General features: G+C 42.6%; 1 protein-coding gene across 4 annotated transcripts in view; it reads left to right on the top strand.

Moving 5' to 3' along the window:
* hipk3a (homeodomain interacting protein kinase 3a) overlaps positions 1-19,401 on the top strand; it is a 30,753-nt gene extending 11,352 nt beyond the window's left edge. Inside the window, exons 5-18 of one of the 4 annotated variants that reach the window (XM_080874391.1) lie at positions 5,909-6,032; positions 7,938-8,057; positions 8,622-8,708; positions 11,263-11,447; positions 11,598-11,760; positions 12,111-12,234; positions 12,375-12,469; positions 12,669-12,820; positions 13,116-13,277; positions 13,366-13,734; positions 13,901-14,062; positions 14,185-14,459; positions 15,628-15,776; positions 18,138-19,401. In XM_080874391.1, coding sequence (XP_080730517.1) covers positions 5,909-6,032; positions 7,938-8,057; positions 8,622-8,708; positions 11,263-11,447; positions 11,598-11,760; positions 12,111-12,234; positions 12,375-12,469; positions 12,669-12,820; positions 13,116-13,277; positions 13,366-13,734; positions 13,901-14,062; positions 14,185-14,459; positions 15,628-15,776; positions 18,138-18,668 — 2,698 coding nt within the window. In that variant the 3' untranslated portion in view covers positions 18,669-19,401. Of the gene's footprint in view, positions 1-5,908; positions 6,033-7,937; positions 8,058-8,621; positions 8,709-11,262; positions 11,448-11,597; positions 11,761-12,107; positions 12,235-12,374; positions 12,470-12,665; positions 12,821-13,115; positions 13,278-13,365; positions 13,735-13,900; positions 14,063-14,184; positions 14,460-15,627; positions 15,777-18,137 lie in introns of all 4 variants that reach the window. The other 3 variants (XM_080874389.1, XM_080874390.1, XM_080874388.1) reach the window with 3 other exon arrangements.
* Positions 19,402-19,848: the final 447 nt, after the last annotated feature.

The following is a 19,848-nucleotide window of genomic DNA, read 5'->3' as shown; positions in this document are numbered from 1 at the left end:
CATTTTCCTAAATCCCTCGTTTTGCACAATGTTGATGGGAGCCATATCTTTGGTCAGGTGATAAGTGATAGCCTCCGTAATTTCTTTGTGCCTGCGGGAGTTCGACGGGTATAGGGAAGCGCTGTATAAGGTTCCCGTTATTGATGTTTGGGTGGTTGACCGGGACGGATTTTCTCCTGTCACTTTCTCGTCATCCCTGACGTGCTCTCCGTTGTTTTTTCCCTGCTAATTTTAGCATCGCACAGCTTCTGTATCACGTGGTATAAGGCTCCGCCCTTGTCATTTGTTGAGCAGGAAGAGTGAGCGCTTGTTTTCATGCAGATTACGTCCCGGATCAAAATGCGGTACAATCGTCGTCGTCTTTTTTTAAATTTTTTTTATTTATTTATTTTTTTTGGTTGTTGTTGTTTTTTTTGTGTTTTTTTTTAAATCGTTGTCATTTGGAAATGAGATCGCACATACGTATGAATCGAGATCGCGATTTTCTAACGATTAATCGTGCAGCCCTACTTCTGATGCTATAGAAATAAAAACAAACGTACTTAACTGACTTAGTTACTGTTAAGTAACTAACTTAACTTTGTAGCTCTTATGCAGCCTGCTCAATATTGTCACATAATAAAACTGAACCTAAAAAACATTTTGTACCTGGGAATCTTGAGTTGGGATTTTTAACTAGCTGCTTAAAGCCCTGCCTTTGCCACCACATAACCAGTCATTTCCGTCCACCGTTTCCACTTCCTGTTATATGGACTGCCAACTCCAGCAATGCTTTAAGTGATTTCTTTACTTTTGGGTTTCGCATCACCAGGTGCCAGCATCTCTAGTCTTCGTTGAAACTAATTTGTTGTGTCTTCCTTTAGCAGTAACGGCTTTCTTGCATATTTTGCAACGTACTGTGCTTTGTTAGAGGTTGTCTAAGTAGCTGCCTTTTTCAGTATTAAATCATCGTTTTGACATTCCTGGGCTTATCACATTCTGTGGATACTAGGGAATGTAAACACACGGCATCTCTATAACACTGATTTCGTGATATGTCAGTTTTTTATCACGTAAAATTGTACACCTGTATTGTATTATATGATATGATAGTACACACACCTAATCTGCGTAGCTGTGTGTCTGTGTGGCAAGCTTATTGATTTTTCTGGGGACTCCAGATGGATTATTTATGCTACTGTGTGGTGAAGCAGCTGTTTGTACAAAAATCTGAAACTGGTGTGTCCAGAGCTACACTTAAACACAATTAAACTGTTACACTATATTTCTAATAAGCTAATAAGATCAGTTTTGTTGTTATGGCTATTGATATTATTATAAACACTGGCTACTGTGTTAGTGTGAATGTTATAATAATCAGCCGCATACAAATGCAGTTTGTGTAGATAATAAACAAAATCTAAGTGAAAATTATTGTGGTGTTTAAATGCTAATGAAGTAAAACAATGATAGTGGTTACATTCTACAAAGCAGTGAAATGTAATCATGTGAACAGGTGAATAAATGTCAGGTAGCTGCCATTGAGACGATATTCAATATATCTGAGGCTGATCTGGATGACTAAATAATATAATTGTCATTTTATTTGTTAGTTGTTCCTCCTTACTAATCCTGTAATGTAGTCTGCCATAAAGTCACCACACCTTTACCATGGCTGATGATATCTGCTTATGTCGAGTACCAGTCAGTCATGTCAACTTATTTGGCTGCAGTTTTGCAGTTTAAAAAACTCCTACAAAATACAAATAAAAACTTGGTGTAGCTAAAGTGAAATGCCTCAAAGCTGCTGTCACTTTGCTCATTTGCTTATTTTACACTGCATTAGCTTTCCCTCTAGCAACCTCTGTGCTGCTGACATTTGGTGTAGTACACAGTGTACTGGATTGGCCACAGATCACCTCATTGTCAGTTTTGTTTGAGCCAACGTTTTTTAGTCCAAGATCTGACCAGCGTCGGGTAATTTCCTCCCCACCAATCCACACATTTGTGCAGAAATTGTGTACATATTGTCACTAGGTAGGATAAAGCAACTGTGTGAGTAGTATGGCCTTAAGTGTGCATGTGCATGTATCACAAATATGGCCTCGTAGATGCTTGATGGAAGGAGGAAGTAGCAAAAATCTGTTAGCATGTGTTAGTTGTTGTCACAAATGAATGACAGGCATGCATCCATGTTTGTAAAGGTGTGGCCTGAGAACTCATTGAGTCGCCTTCATATTACTTACAAGTTTGTTTGTTTGGGTTTTTTATTTTATTTTTTTACAAATTAGAAGCAAAGATCAGTTAGTCTTAAGGAATTGTTACAAACATTTTGAAAATGCAACAGAAAGCTTCAAATGTTGCTGCTCTGGTTGACGTGTTTCCTGCAACATGAAATGCTGCCGTTGTTTGATATGTAATCATGATGAATCAGCTCTGCTTGCAGTTTGTTCAAGCACAGGGTTCACGTGTCCTGTACCAAGTCCCATCACATCAACATCAATTAAACACGTGTCCAGAGAGAGTGAGTGTGTGTGTGTGTGTGTCCATAGTTATTTCTGTTCTCTGAACACCGCAGCAGTGTGTTGCCATACTGTATGCACTGTTTATTTGTGTCGTAGCTGCTGCTTTCTAGTGAGACTAGTTAGTTCTGGAACCTGGTTTGCCTGCCAAACACGTGTGGGTGTGTGCGTGTGTGTGCGGGAGTGTCAGCTGTGTGTTGTGTGATGAGCTTTTATAGATCTGGAAGGCTGCCGCTATTGCTCTGGGGGGCAACAACAACACATGCATGTGCACATACACACTCCTCTCTTCAGGTTTATTTTTGTGTGTCTCCATCTCTCCCTTGACCATATGCATGTGGACTGTTTATTTTTGCTATAGGCCTGTAATGCACAGCTGAACTGAGTTTTTGCTTGTGTAGTTGGTGGAGAATAGCATCTTGTATCTTCCTTAGATAAAGTGACAAAATGAGTGGTCTTAATACTGACTAAAATTTAAGTGCAGTTGAAGCTTACCAACATGGGCTGTACTGTCTAAACTAGAGAGATTGACTCTTCTGTTTCAAAATGTCAGCCTCGAGGAATCACTTTCAGGTGTAGTGGAGTCTTTCCCATTTACCATACCATTTGAGCATCAACACTTGGGTAGTTTATAATTACTGTAAATCATTACTACTGACTCTAGATTTAATAGCAGCTAAGAATAGACACAGTCACCGAAGACTTTTCAGTTACTTACTGGTACCTTTACAGATGCCCTTTTACCTTCAGGACTGCCTTGATTTTGTTTTTTTTGTTTTTGTTTTGTTTTTTGTGGCATGGTTTGAACAAGCTGTTGTTGGTGACGATTTGTCTGTTGCACATTTATAATGAGAACCTCCTGTTCCGCCACATCCCAAAGGTGCTCTATTGGATTGAGATCTGGTGACTGTGGATGGCATTAGAGTAAAGTGAACTCATTGTTATGTTCAAGAAACCAATTTGAACTGTGTGACGTGGCATATTATCCTGCTGGAAGTAGCCATCAGAAGATGGTTATGTTGTTGACATAGTTTCCAACAATACCCAAGTAGACATTTACACATTTGCACATGCTCAGTTGGTACTAAAGGGCCCAAAGTGTGCTAAGAAAATAACCTTCACAGCATTACACCACCACTGGACTGATCTGTTGATACAAAGCAGGATGGCACCACACTCTCATGTTGCTTGTGCAGATGTTGCAGCAAAAATTACGATTTCAGGAGACAAAGCAATGTTTTTGGTGAGTTCATACAAATTGTAGCCCATCTGATTCAACATTTTCACAAGTGATTATTTAAGTTACTGTTGTCTTCCTATCAGCATGAAACCGTCTGGAAGTTTTTCTCTGTTGATTAATAACAAAGCATTTTTCTGGGTCCTTCTCAGACCATTCTCTGTAAAGCTTAGAGATGGCTGTGTTGGGGGAAATCCCAGTAGACCAGCTGTGGGACACTGCTACGTTCAGTGTCACTAAACTCTGCTTTCTTCCCCTTTCTGGTGCTCAGTTTAAACTTGACTGTGTGTACGTGTCCAAATGCATTGAGTTGCTGCCGTGTGATCTGTTCTTGACTTTAAGGAAACAGCAGAAGCACATGGGTGTGATGACAGTTAAAACAAGAACCACTGTTTCCTCTTCCTACATCAGAATAATACACTGGTTGTAATCTCCAGCAGCATTGTCTTATTTTATGACTGCAGTTTCTCAACAAGGGACATTATGTATCTATTTTTATTTGTTGTTTTAATAAGTATGAACCATTTTTTAATTCATTTTAGTAAAGATTTTAAAAGTATTTTATTAGCCTTTCTGTTTGTTTGAAAAATGGTTGGTTTTTGGTTTGTCAGATAAAATCAACCACTTCAAGCATGTTTAGAACAAGGAAACCCACAATCACCGTCTTATTCCCTGCTACAGGACTGTTCTGTAAATGTTTGAGGCCATCTACCCCAAGGCTCTTTTTGGTGTTGCGTAACTGAACTTCTTCCTCCTGAATGAGCAATGGGAAATGGCAAAGTGTAATTTCCTGCAAGCCAAGGAGGGCAGAAAGCCTGGGCTCTGTAAAAATGAACTTGACATATGCGTTTGTGTGTCTACACACAAGCAGACACTCTCACAGACATGTACACACAGTGCGATGACTGATGGCCCCATTTATCACCCAGTAATGCGGTTACATTATCGTCCTGCGTCCAGTTGTTGCTTGGCAACAGTCATTTTCCCTGTGGTCGTCACAGCAGTGGTTGCTGTTTGCAGCAGTGTTTCTCAGTTGCTGTGTCCAGGCCTGATAGAGCATTGTTTTCATCCACCAGCTCAAGAAACTACTGCAAGATTACGAGACCCAGTAAATTGCGCAAGTGGCAAAGTCCATTCTTTGAAAGAGATTTAGTTCTTTTGTTGCCGGAATGAATGCATGTCATATGGATGTAGTATTTGGTTTAAGTTCTTAGAATATCCTGCTGACAACATGGTAATTGGTTCCTTTTTGACAGTCATATGCTAGGCAGCATGGTGGTATTCATAATGTTCCTTATGTATAATACAGAAAGATTCATTGTTGAAACAAAGTTTTTAACCATGTCTTAGTTAAACATGCCAGGGAAAATCGGTGCTTGCTTGGAAGTGGGGGGGGTTCGCTGTAAAAAGAAGTTTTCTTCCCACGCACAATGCTAATGGACGCTAATGTTTTTGTCACTTTTTATGGAATCAAACTCAAAGTAAGCTCAGTACTTCCACTCTTTAAACGCTGCACGCTCATACTCCCTCCCGCACTTGATATATGATCCATTGTTGATCTGCACACAGCTGTTGTCACAAACGTCGCACTTGCTAACGTCACTGTCATGAGACATTCTCGCAAAAAATCACGGTTTTAGTTACTGCCCATCTCTGGTCATCAATGATGCTAAAAATGGGTACCAGCCATAAGAGATCTTTTTGCTGAAATACCAGAAAATTGTTCCAAACAAATAACAATTATGCGCCAAGTTCTTACAATAATCTGTTTTTCTTGAATGGTTTTCATGGTTCTGTCTTCCCACATTGCCACAACGGTCTTAGTTTCAGAAAAGTTCATTGTGTTCTAAATGTAACGGTTAATTATGCAACTAAACAGACAAGTCCAGAAGTGCAAGTTTCTCATCCACTAGTCCCTGGGCTGTCTTTAATGCCCTGGGTGTATGCTTGGTGTCTGCTGAGCTGTTTTACCTTTTTGTTCTCATAAACATTCCTGTTCAACCTCTTTTGAGCTCCATCCAACAAAAGCTGCAGCGGTCCCAGCCTTTCCACTCTTGTCAATCCATACTTATTTTGTTGTTCTCTGGGTTGTGTCAGTATGACCTGTTTGTGATTCTACTTGGTGAACAACTCCCAGGCGTAACCTTTTCTTTCTCTTTTCTCTCTGCAGGGCTCCAGAGATTATTTTGGGCCTGCCATTTTGTGAGGCCATAGACATGTGGTCGCTGGGATGTGTGATAGCTGAGCTCTTCTTGGGTTGGCCTCTCTACCCTGGAGCGCTGGAGTACGACCAGGTGACTTTCCCCTCCCGCACACACGCACACAAACGCGCGCACACACATGCACACTCTCAAGGACAGAAAGCCTGAAGAGGGAGACCTTTCATAAATGAAGGCGGAATAAGGTGGAGAAAATAAAATTAAACCTCATTTTTGCAGAAAATAAATTTAGTGTGTATAATTCATTCTTGGCTGTGTTTTCCCAGGAGCCTAACGATAGTATTTTTATTACACAGTTAAACCTTCATTTGTTGTTGCTTCCCAATCTCTCTCCTGCTTTATGACTGTGGTCCAACAAATCCTTGATGAAGTCCACCTAATACTAATCTGGACTAAGTGAATCAGGAAATTGTTCCTGGCAGTGTGTGATTATCTTCCCACAGGGTTGGGCGATCTAAACTATACAACAGGGACCCTAAACGGAGTCCCCCGGCAAGGGAGAGGGAGCATGGGAACAGGCCCATAACACATTCACAGACTAGTGCAGGATTATCCTGCATTTGACCATAGTCAACTCATCGAGGTCCAGAATGAAGGCCGTCATGGGTTTAGAAATTTGAAGGGAAAAAAGTGGGACACCGTTGTGTGTTTTGACATGAATTTCAAACATCAAATAATCAAACGTAGTTGTTTTTTTGTTTTGTTTTTTTTAAAGAATCGATTGCTTGGTTGCCAAACCAAGCAATCGATTCTTTAAAATCGTCCCTGCTTTATTGTGTGTTTCTCAGTGTTTTTGGAGGTCCTTGTTCCTCTATAAGAAGCTAATGCTTTGAACTGTCATCAGTCAGAGAGTAGCTGATAGTCATCCGCTGAGCTTTGACAGCTCTGTATCACAAGGCCATGCCAGGACACACACTCACGCGTGCACATCGAGTCCCGAAAAGCATGCTGTCCTATGCCAAGGCTCACTGCAGTTCCACTCTACACAGCAAAATGTATTTATAAACATAAGCCTGATGGTAGACAAGTGCGCACACTCACACGTGCACACATAACACACACTTGTGCACACATAGACAGTGTGGTTGGCGTTCAGTGCACCATCAGCAGGTTCTCAGTCCAGTGCTCTCTGGCAAGTCGGTGTATTTGTTCTAGGCCGTAGACATGACATGTACACACATACACACTGTAAAATTGTTACTGTAGGATTTGTGTTTTTCATGGAATTTCTGGAGTATCGTAGTATTTAAGATGTTTAATCAAGCCTGGGGGGTCAGCTCAACCAATCTTGGTAAAAGACATCCTACATCTGGGCACGATGGTTTACTTTTGTGTTATCACACTGCGAAGGTAATCCCACCTTCAGTGGCATTTTAAAATGTCTCACAAATTAGTAAAATTAAGCATGGGCTGATAAATAGAAATGGATTTTCATGCTCATTAAATAAACATCAGATAGAGGCCTACACATCCCAATAAAAACATTGTGAAATTACATGATTCAGCTGTGTTAAACTTTGTGATTTCTTGCAGTCAACTACAAAAAGTTTGGACTTGTTAGTTAGAGGGGGAAAGGGTAAAAGGTGGCCATCCTTTCTTACACATGGACTGAGAACATATGAATCTGTCACTTAACATTTGAGCCTTTGATTACATTTTGTGGGTGAAGATTGTTATTAATAAAATGGTTTCTCCAACATGCACTATGGGATACATGTTGGAGAAAGTGTTTCAGTCTACCTTATGTTCTTTTTAAAGAATAGTCATATACATATTTACACAAGCAGACTGCATCAGCTGATTTAAACTAATATAGAAACTGGGTAAAATTCATTACATTCGTGATGCTCATGTTGGTGTGGTTTTATGCAGTGATTATGTAAGTTGTTGTGACTGATTGTGACTTTCCTGTTATTTTCTTCCTCTTCCTTCCTCTGCCTCTTCCTCACTGCGTCCTGTCTGCTTTCTTTCACCGCTCAGATCCGGTACATCTCTCAGACTCAAGGCCTGCCTCCCGAGCAGCTGCTCAACAAGGGGACCAAGACCTCTCGTTTCTTCTCCAAAGAATCAGATTCTCCCTATGCATCGTGGAGACTAAAAGTATGTGCATTCAGATCCTACAAAAATAGACACATATATGACACAAACACAATGTCTGCCTCTTCCTGCCAACTACACATCATTAAAAGTCAGTAATTGTTTATTAAAATTTTAGAAAAAAGTCAAGTGAAAGATCCTTGCAGTCATGGAAAAATAAGAAGTGGCAGTACATTCCCAATAGGAAACAGCTGCATGATCTTTTCCAAACAGAACAAAGCCGGCAAACCCGGAGGAAAGCCGAAGGAAATGTGAAACTGTGTTTAGACTACCTGCTGAGCTGACTTTAAATACAGTTTAAATGAATGTAAGCCGAGTGTTTATCTGTACGTGTACTTTCCAGCAAAACTCAGTTGGAACAAGTTGCGCGTCCAGATTTGCATGCTGACGTGTATAGTTTGCTCTCCCTGCTATGTAATACTCTAACCTTTCATCCCTCATCTCTGAAACAAATCCAGTAATAATTTCCAAAACACAGAGATGCAAACCCCTGCTTATACAAAAGTCTTAACATATTACATTTATGTGTCTGAAATATTTATCTTCATGTTCCTGTTCATCCTCCAGACAACAGAGGAGCATGAGAAAGAGACAGGACTTAAATCCAAAGAGGCCAGAAAGTACATCTTCAGCTGTCTGGATGACATAGCCCACGTGAGTCTTTATAAACCAAATCACTTGCATCAAATCAAACCACACCAGACTAGGGATGGGTACCGGTGTCCATGGCACCGGTTCTGACATAAACGGTAGTAACCAGACCGAAAAGCAGCGCACATTTCGGTGCTTTATTTCGGTGCTTTTTTTTCCTGAGCTGTGATACACTTTAGATTCTAGCCAATCATTTTACGTTTCCGAGGATAGTAGGCGGGGCCAGGTACGTACGTTCTGTTAGAGCAGAGCTACAGATTAAAAATGCCCAAGGCGAAGCGGTCAAAAGTCTGGCTGTACTTCATAGCAAAATATGCAAACTCAGCAGCAACAAGTGCTTTAAGCTGATACTGTGATACTGTCAAAGGAGGTAACACCTCGAATCCGATGAAACACCTGGCGACGCATAGCGTTTTTTTTAAAAGCCCAGAAATGCGCCGTATTTGATAGCTTGCTGCGAGACCTCACACCGAGCACATCTACTGCGGGTGGGTTGCCTGTTATGTAGAGCTGGGCGATATGAGATTTTTTCATACCACGATATGTTTTTTTTCATTTCAGGCGATAACGATATCTATCACGATATAAGCCAAATAACTATATTTGTAAGATTTAAATGTGCCGTTGCTCACAAGTAAAATGTGAAATAATCAGCAGCTTGTTTTTATTTAAATATTTATTTCCCATAATAAGTTCAACAGGGTAGATGTACTTAAGGAACATGAGACTTTTTCAGATAAATAAAGGCAAATATTGCAAACTACACAAAAGGCAGCCGCTAAAGCGTTTAAGTTTCAAAATAGAACAAACGAAACAGACTAAATTGTCAATTCCACTTAGAAACAAAATATTAATTCTAAAAATAAATCTTAGTTTGTTTTACAGAAGAACAGACAAAACTGACTAACTTTTGTCAATATCAAATAAACTGAGAACTAAAAGGAAATTCTCAATCTCTCCTTGTTGTATAGCTTAGCTTTTCAAACAGTTTTAACAGTTACTTTAGTCTGACAAAAGCCGAATGACGAATTAGCGCTTCCAGTCAGAGACTGAGGCTACGTCCACACGTACACGGGTATTTTTGAAAACGGAGATTTTCCGTTTTCGTTTTAAAAAATAATCCCGTCCACACATAAAGGGAGAAATGAAGGAAAACGCTGCGATGAACATGCCAAAGCAGCAGGTGGCGCTAGATTCCTAACCGTGCAGAAATATTGGCCAATCAGAAGTCTAGAAGCCTCGGTGGGAAAAAGTAAACAAAGCTGGGGCATAGAAGCAGAACCGAGTCGTATGTGTGGACGGACAGTAACTGTGTGTATATGTAAGCATTTAAACACTGCAGAGAGTACAATTAACAGTATTGTAGAAATTCATTTCACCGAAACAATAACGTGGCGCACAGTGTGACGCATGCACCAGTTTATTGTATTTCCAGACTTGCTTTCGGCACAATTTACAGTGCACGCTACTCTGTTTTTTGTCAGACTTGAAATAGCCGAAATACCTTCACACTACGGAACTTCTATGGCTCTTCCGTTCGACAATCTCTCCGGCATTGGAACCATCATCTGTTTTCTCTTCGGTCACGCTCGGTTGATTTTTCTAGTCGGCACACTCATTTCCTCCATTACGCGCTGGCTCCATTACCCGCTGGCTGCTTCCCAAACAAACACACGTGCGGCTTGGCACTTGTGCTGTACGTAACAAGTCACGCGACGTGACGCTGCGGCTGTGATTGGTTCGGCTCTGCGCTACTTAATTTGGATTGGCTGACCTTTTTTTTTTTTTTTTTTTTTTAGAGGACAAGAGCGGCGAGGTCTATCGCGATAGCTTAATTTCTCTATCGAGTAAAAGTTATATCGCGATACATATCGTTATCGTTCTATCGCCCAGCTCTACTGTTATGCAACATCCCCCAAAAACACGAAGAGGAGAGTCCTGGCCCCTAGCCCTGCCAGTGTAGCAGAAATGATGAGGATGATGGTGGCAGCAGCCATTCTTCTCTGCGTGAGTAGCTAATTTACGTTGAGTAGGCTAACCACGTTATTACATTAATGCATGTAAGGTGAACTAGCAAACACAGTCGTAGCTACATGCGGCTGTCTTCTTGTTTGATGGCAGATACTCCCTTCACCCTGGCTAAAAAGGCTAAAATGACCAAAGAAAAAGTGGAAAACAGTTAAACATGAGAGGTTTAGGACAAAGTTTGTGTTTTTTCCATTGTTTAAGCACTGCTTCCAGCCAAGAGTGATACCATATATGCCCCATAGCTGCAGAAAAGGCTAACATTGTTATATTTTTACAAAAAACAGCTGAACATGAGAGGTTTTTGGACCAATTTTGTGTTCTCCATTCTTTAAGCACCGGTTTGAGCACCGTTTGAGCACCGGCACCGTTTCAAAAGTACCGATTTGGCACCGGTATCGGATAAAACCTAAACGATACCCATCCCTACACCAGACACAAATAAAACACCTTACAATACAATACAAGTCTTACCTTCACAAAATATATATTTAAACCTAAGTTTGTGGCTGTGACTTGCTCTGTCAATTAGGTGAACTTGGTGCTGAGTCCTGATAACGCTGACATGCAAGCAGAGAAGGCAGACAGGCGGGAGTTTGTGTCTCTGCTTAAGAGCATGCTTTTGGTCGATGCCGAAGACAGGACTGTTCCCACCAGTGTCCTCAGTCACCCCTTCCTCACTATGACTCATCTTCTGGACTACCCTCACAGCAACCAGTAAGACTACGACAGCTCACAAGATGTGTTGATTTTCACATTCCTGTGTGCTTCCTTTCTCCTGTCTAACTTAGAGCACACTGGCATGGTAAAAATACAGTATGTACTCGTGAACCACAAACGTACAGCTTCCCTTGTCACCCTTACCAGTGTGCAGTCATCTTTCCGCATCATGGACATGTGCCACACTCGGTCCAGCAATGCAGTTTTTGACGCTCTCAACCAGAACACCATTCATTTCTCAAGGCCACCTCTAGCTCCCACTGCCTCCTCTGGCCTCCTGGGCTACAGCAACATACCAATCCACACTCAGGTGAGAATGTGCTAGGAATAGGTTTAGTCTGTCATTCAGCACAGCAAGTGCATAAATGCCTCTAAACATGTACAATTAATTAACATATTGTTTCTGTTGGCATATTCTTTAATGTTGACCTGAAGTTGCTGTAATGCATCACTGTAGTAAACTGGATTAAATATTTCTGTCACATTGACTTCACTGGCACCGCTGTCGTTATCTTCTTTTCATGGCTAACCTTTGTTGTGTCTCTTTGTCACCGCTCCTTTTCATTTCCTCTCTTCTCCTCTACCTTCTCACCTGATTTCTGTCTATCACTCACTGCTCTCTGCTCTGCCGTTGCCTCTGTGTACACGTACCTGAAGCAGGCTATCACCCAGTCGGCTCCATCAGTGTTGCATCCGGGGATAGCTCTGACAACCGGAAATGGTCAGTTTGGGTGCAGTGACTCATTCCCACCTGCCCTCCTTCTTTGTCCTCCAACCATGCAAGGTATATCGACTGTTCATAGCTTCTTTTGGCAGTTACACAACATTCATTTTATATTTTCTAAGAAGTAACTTTACCCAAATGGCATAAAATTTAGTTATTGTGTAACAGTTTAATTTAATTAAAATTTTCTGTTTTTTAAGGCAACCTTAATCAGCCAGCAGGTTATTCTGTCCCCATGGCAACTCAGGCACCTCCTATACAACCCTTACCTGTGAGGCCTGGTGTAATAGCTCAGGTAAGCTCTGTACATGCAACAATAAGTTGAACTGTTAAAGAAGCAGTGGCAGACACACCCTGAGTAACTCTCAGCTCCCGTCGCCCTACTGCTGATGCGTCACTGAGTAGAAGTTCCTCAAAAACCACTTCTGACGCCAATGGAGATCAAAAGAAGATTACATAACATCTATGATTTGACTCCTTTGTCCCTGTAGCAGGCCTGGTCTAACCGGGGGCAGCAGCTCCTTGTCCCAGCAGCCTGGCAGCAGATGACTCCAGTAGGGCCTCCTCCCTCTCACCCACCACCACCACCACCATCCTCCCTAACCAAGGACACCACAGCTGGACCTCAGCGAATCAGCGACTGGGGGTGAGTCACAAAGACTTAAAGTCTGGGGAAAGTCCCTGCTTGCAAGACTTGCACTGGTCAACATTTTTCTGTCAAATTCTTTATTGGCATGTGTGCAAAAATGATAAGATTCATTTTGGGAATTACCAAATTATGTGCAAAGCAGGGTTGAAATATCATTACTGGAGTTCTTGTCATGAGTTGTAACTGTTTTTCTTATCATGTCACAGCATGTTTTCTATTCTCTTTATGCTTTTACCCGAAATATGGAGCTTCATGTTTCTCTTTCACCCTTTACTCTTAAAATCTGTAACAGGAAAGTGCGTCCACACAACAGCCACTATAACGCAGTGATCAAACAACCTCTTCTGACTAATCAGATGCCAGCGCTCTCGGCCCATCAGCCGATCAACATTGGCATAGCTCACGTTGTGTGGCCACAGCCAACCAATAAAAGGAATAGGCGCAGTCACAACAGGTTGGCTTCTGCTCCTTGTGCACGTCTTTGGATTTTAGATTCTCTGTCACTGATATATTAAACATTTATGAAATAATTCTGTTTAAAGGAACCTGTCTCACTCCAGCAACGTCCACATCACTGGATGTCGGACCCCCAAAATGGCTGATGCTGTTGAACAGGCAGTGGCAGGAAGGGAGCAGCCTCAAAGGGAGGTGCCTTTAGTGGAAACCAGGCAACCAGAAGTTCAAAACACAGATGAGGACGATGATGATGCAGAGGAGGAAGTGAGCTGCTTCAAAGAGGTGGCGACGAACGCTAATAGAGAGTCGGACTTGCTCAGGCAGCGAGATGTAGCGGTTCTGATGGCCGGCACTGACGGGAGCCCCACGCCCAGCGTTATCAGCATCCACAGTGATCTGACAGATGCAGAGGATGAGGGTGGGGAGGAACAACCACTGAGGTGCCGTCTGAATGAGTGAGTATAATCAGGAAAATTAACTCGTTCAAGCTCACCCTGCTTATGAGGGAAAACATGTCAGCTTCACGTACAACATTCTGTGAAAGTCCCTGCATTATACAAGAGACTACCTCTAAATTCGGCTGTTTCAGACTAAAAAAAAAATCTAAAAACGTCTCCTCAGGTGCAAAGAGAAGTGTGTGTGTGAGGCTTGCGGAAACACCAGTTTGTCTATGGAGAGAGTGTGCTCACTGAGCAGCCCCGACAGCAGCCTCAGCACCAGTTCGTTTGCCTCCAACTCTCTTCAGTCCAGCCCTTCAGTCTCACCATGCAAGAGAGCCAACAGGTAGCAGTTTACATCCTTCAGTAACTAAAAAAAAAGTTCCTCAACAGAAAAACACTGAAAACACTTTTAAGTAGCGGTTGCTTGAATCTTCTTTGTTTGTTTGTCCCTCCCCTCCCGTTCAGCATGTCTGAGGATGATGGTCACGAGAGCGGCTGTGACACAGTGGAAGGCTCCCCCTCATCCGACACGTCGACTTCCCCTCGCGGCAACAGTTCCTATCGTTACCTTGACAACAGTAACCACAACAACCACCCGTCTTTGGCTGCCGTAGTAGCGCCACTACCTTCGCCTACTGTGCAGGGCAGGAGCCCACGTGGCATCAGGACAATGGTAGTTCCACCAATGAGAGTGCAGAATAACAACACTCAGGGGATAGAGGAGCGTGTCCAGAGAAACGGTCAGTGAAATCTGATTCTTCAATGCAAAGTTTGTCTATGTGTATAATTATAATCTGAGGTTGTTTTTGTTTTATTGTATCTTTTTGTTTGCTTTTTGTTACACGTACAGAGAGCTTTGCGCTGTTTTTGTTTTTCTTTAAAAAGTGTATAAAAGTGGAGTTTTTAAACAACCCACCTGAAATAGTGGTGGGGGTGGTCATGTTTTTGGCCCAGTTGTGTGGTCTGTCACCTGTGCTTTGGTGGTGTTTGCTTTACAGGTCATTTGGAAGCAGTAGGGGCTTACCGCCCCCTAGTGGGTCATAGAGGCTTTAACAGGTGATCAAGAGACAACAGCAGAAGACTTTCTTCTAGTCTAAGACCTCAAAAGATGCATCCATTGTAGGCAATGCTAACATTGCCTCTGTTATGGCTTTCCCTCCGTTTGAGTTGAAACGTTCCTCAAAAGTTTTTCTTCTTTAAATCTGCATAGTCTTCCATCAGTGATCCACATTGTATTACAGTAGTTTCTAAAGGTTTACATAAAGACAGGACAGGATACTCTGTTGGATCCTACGTACGGAGGGGGAAAGGAGGATGCATTTGGTTTGGTACTGGACCAGAGCTTGAGTTTTTGCCGTTGGTTCTTGCTGTGCAGCAAAAGTTATCCTAAGACACTGACATGAGATCAGTTTCTATACCCAGAATATAATTTGGTATTATAAATGTGTTAATTGTGCAGTGAGTTTAAAACTGATACAGATCAGAGTCTGAGGATCAACTTTGCTCAGATGCCATTTTCTGAGTGTCCATTTTCCCCTTTGCCTGATTTTATGGATTTTCTTATCTGTTTAATGGTTCTGTGTTGTATGTGAAGATTCCCAGCTGTTTACATATATTCAGGAGTAAGGCTTTTTTTTTTTTTTGTTTGTTTGTTTGTTTTTTAACATTTTGAGTCATGACAGGTTAAAATATGTCATGTTAACTTAAATTAGTAATGGTCACATTTTGAGATGCCAAAAGTTTCATGTTCTTTAAACAGAGTAAACCTACTGTCACTCTGGTGTGCATTCTTGTTTGAAGTCATTGTGGTTGTTGCTGTTACTTTTTAGTCACACAGACTAAACCTGGAGTCTATTTTTGGTTTTGTATATGCTTTTGTTTGAATAATGTGTCTTCTGTCTCTTCCAGTCTTAGAGTCCTGGTCCCGGTCCAAAGGGCGATGCAGCTTCGTAGGACAACAGAGCACTCCCTCCTCCATCCCCCTCCTCCCATCTGCCCCCCTGCTGTCCCGACAGCAAAAGGTGACTGGGCAGCAGCACCCTCTGGGCTTTGGACAGGTCAGTTTGTGTCCTTTCTCTTGTTAATATATAGGCCGTTAACAGGTTTGAACTAAGGTTTGCTTCTACTTAGAGGAGATCATTCCAGGAGGACTCTGTGTTTCCCACACTCTGTATGTGGTACTGTGTGTTTGTCTATGAGGCTGACTGTAACAACAGTGAACAGCTGGAAGGGAAAACCAGGGATCAGGACTAACTTGTAAGAAGCCAGTGAACTTTCAAAGTAATAGTGAGGCAGATTTTAATCGACTACTAAGTCAATTGTAAATTTCATTTTTCTTCCCAATTGGAATAGCTAGGTTTCATTTGACGTAGACGTGACGTCGACGTAAAGCGCGAAATTTGACTGGCGGTCGGAAGTGAAAAAGATAAGCGCAAAATCACAGACAGACAGTACGCAAAATGCCTATGTCCTGTTGTGTTTACGGATGCTCCAGTAGGTCGACCCGAGAAACTGATAAACGGTATTTTAGGGTACCAAAAATAGCCCAACGAAGAGGAGAAAAATGGAAAATTCTAACCGAAAAACGTAGGAAAAAATGGATTTTAAATTTACGTTTACAGTCGGGAGGAGCAGAGTCTGCCAATGCCCGTGTCTGCAGCGACCACTTCGTCAGAGGTAATGTTATGTTTGCAAACGAACTTATTAGCATTAGGTAGTCGTTAAATTCTCGTTTACTTAGTGCTTTTAAGTTAGTAGTCTAATATTGACTTGATTGGGACTATAGGCTGCCCAAGTGCTTTGGATGACGAAGAGTCGGAGGACTGGGCTCCGACGGTCAATCTCGGCTACGAACGAAAACCCAGATCGGAATCAGTTCTCAAACGAGAGAAAAGAATGAAGCTTAAGGCAGAACAGCATCGATGTGCAGAGGCGATTTCGGATATGCAACAGACGGCTGAGAGCCCGGATTTGAGCCTACTTAATTAGGCTACTAACCCTGCCATACAATTGCAATGAGCTGCAATCACTTCTCCATCCTCCTTTGCAATTACCCAAGTCTTCAGAGGTGTCTCGTTAGACCTCTGAGAATGGTTTACCTTGAAACAAACAACTGTCACTCTAACGAAGTCCTAAGGATGTGGCATGTTTGTTGACGTTAAAGCCGCTACCGCTAACTGTTAGCGTGTTTAAGATAAAGCAATATAAGAACAAACACTCACCCTTGCAAACACCAAACTGTATCCATCACGGAGACGTTTTGTTCCAAGGTTGTGGACCCACCCGCTGACAAAAAAATTGTACGCCTCCAGACTCTTGAAAGCTTTCATTTGCTGCCTAGTGTAGTAAGAAGTCTGGAGGACCAAGTAGTTGGTGATATCCACAGCCTCGATAGTAGGCAAATCCTTTACTTCTGTGGTGTATTCGGACATTTTCAAAGAATACGGATCACGTCCGATATATTTTTTAACTCTCTGTTTATATCTCTCCCGAGAAACGGGGTCTAAAGTTGCACAATAGCTGCTCTCCTGACTCTCCACAGTGTCCTCCATGTTTACTTCCGCCCTCCACTCAAAAATCGCGCTGCCTCCGCACGTCATCAGAACCACGTGACCGCAACCCAACTATTGAGTGCATGTTACAAAGTTAAACAACCCACCCCAAGGATTAATGGCATATACTGATTCTGATATTGTCAGCTTGTGCAGTCAGCTGTATGTTTATACTCAAGAATCTGTCTTTTATGCTGCCACTGTTTACCAGGAAACTGCTGTTTCTGAGTGGCGGTAACATAATCTGCATCTCTGAAGCTTGCGCGTGTGTGTGTGTGTGTGTGGTCGCGTACTGGCAAAAACTTGAAAGTTTCTGCTTTCAGCCAAGAAATGGTTCACAGCATAGATTACATGGAAAGACAATGTGCAGTTTATACACTTTGTCTGCGATGGATTACTTACAGAGGTGCTGAAAGTTTTTGTTTCCCTTTTCTGAGCTCTTCTAATCTCTGTTCATGAAATGACTTAACCAGTGGCTTAGGACCAGCAAAAAAAACTTGTTGAGCAGTTGACTGGCTGCTGGTGCGTTCAGGCCAGTAATGGTTTCCAACATGTCCAGATATCACCCAGAGTTCACCTGTGAATCAAAAAGCTAAATCAGTAATCTCTAATATTGTTTTTTGTTGCTGCCAGTTGAAAGTAAAACAAGAGTTTGTTGTTGTTTTTTTTTTAGTGGAGTGGAAAACTCAGCAGCATTAGGCTGTGTATCTATGAGCTCATGTTCACAGCAACAGACACGAGTAATGTCAGTGTTCTGGTCTTACTCTGAGAGAGAAGAGCATGCGCATATATCAGAGGTCTCAGACTGCTCCTGTGTGAGTTGCGCCTGGTGTTAAATGAGTCTTCTTTGTCTGTCCTCTCCCTCAGGTGCAGCCGTACGCTTCAAACCAGAGCAGCAAAGAATGGAACGGCAACTATGGGCCTCTGCGGCCGCACGCCTACATTCCCCCTACTGTCCACACGCACACCTTCAGCCCCACACACACCTCAGCCGCCCCCCACACTCTGCTGTCCTACCCTCCCAGCGGCCCACTCACCACCGCCCACCATCCCCACCCCATCCTGCCTTCTCGCCCACCTCCTCCCCCTCTCCTCCAGCATGGCTACGGTCTTTCCCACCCCCAAGGAGGCGCTATAGTTCACCAGGTGACCCTGAGCATCAGCGCCCACCCTCACCACCCTGGACACCCCGCTCCCCACCCTCACAGGCTCCTCCCTTCCCCAACCATCCACCCGCACCACCAGCCTGGATACGCCGCCCACCCCCACCAGTTCAAGCCTCCCTTCCCTCCTCCACCGCCCCCTCCTCACCCTTACATGGCCTCCCCAGCCGCCTACACAGGCTTCCCTCTGAGCCCCACCAAGCTCAGCCACCACCCCCAGTTCTCTTATATCTGAGGAGCAGGGCGGGGCCACAGCAGTACCTTCTGGTCAGGACGGGCCACGGGAAGTGGACAGGGGCATCAACCTGGGCCGGGAGAGCTAGCAGCAGAGCACAAAATGGACGCATGTAATGATGAAGATGAGCAAGAAGAAGATGGGAAGATGGAAAACAACGTATCATAGCGGACAGAGTAAGAAAAAAAGTAACAATGCCGAAGATGACGTTAAAGTTCGGAGGACAAAGAAATTCCCAGCCTGTAATCCCGATTCATTGATTATGTTTTGATTGTCGGAGCATCTTGAGCTCTGAAAGACTCTCCGTGAAATCGACTAACAGAAGTAATAATAGATTAGAACCGCAAAGCTTTAAAGAGAGCGCAACGGGAGTGAATGAATTCATATGACAATAAGGAAATTTTAATTAAGAATGTGTCCTTTGCATGTTACCTCCCATCAGTGGTTGTTTTTCAGAGAGTATGATCTAATTCACGGCTGGAAATCAGTAGTTGTTGCTGTCAGGCGGCCCAGCCTCTCTCCCCCTTTATCCTTATTGCCTTGTAGCATGTACAAGCCGGTCAGATTGTGTTTGTTAAGCCATCCCAGTGTGTATCGACGACCGCTGATAGCCCCCCACCCCCTCTTTGTTTCGGGCAGACTGTACTGCTGCCCTCTCTTAGTGCCTTAAAACGAGTGTCTCTGACGTTACTTCAGGAGCTTATACAGTAGATTGTACATTTAAATAGTCTTGCAGCACTTAACCTACAGAGTTTAAATAAGATGGGCTTATTGGATACATATGAGGTTAATCCTTGTTTTCATGTTATAATATTGGCAAACGTTGGACTTGGGTGTGCTTTCTAAGTCAGAGTATGGATTTCTTTTAGCTAGAGGCTGCACACATAGGGCTTTGACTGAATGAGCTTTTTATGTACATAAAGAGTGATTTGATATTTTGATAATCGTTTTCTATTCACTATAATACTTAATTCACAACAGTATTGTCACTGTTTACTGTAACTGCAATACAATCTAGATAGGCTCTGGGTTGCTGTGTTTTTATTATTTGGCATTTAGGCTAGACTTGCATTAATGCATTTTACGTTCTAGATTTTGGGAGTGGCATAGACTTTAAAAAAACATGAATTTTTATGTTTTTACTTTAAACTGCTTTTCAGTGTTTGAAATAACCTATCAA

This window comes from Rhamphochromis sp. 'chilingali', assembly GCF_963969265.1.
Source record: "Rhamphochromis sp. 'chilingali' genome assembly, chromosome: 2".
Lineage (NCBI taxonomy): Eukaryota > Metazoa > Chordata > Actinopteri > Cichliformes > Cichlidae > Rhamphochromis > Rhamphochromis sp. 'chilingali'.
This window is presented reverse-complemented; position numbering and strand designations above follow the sequence as displayed.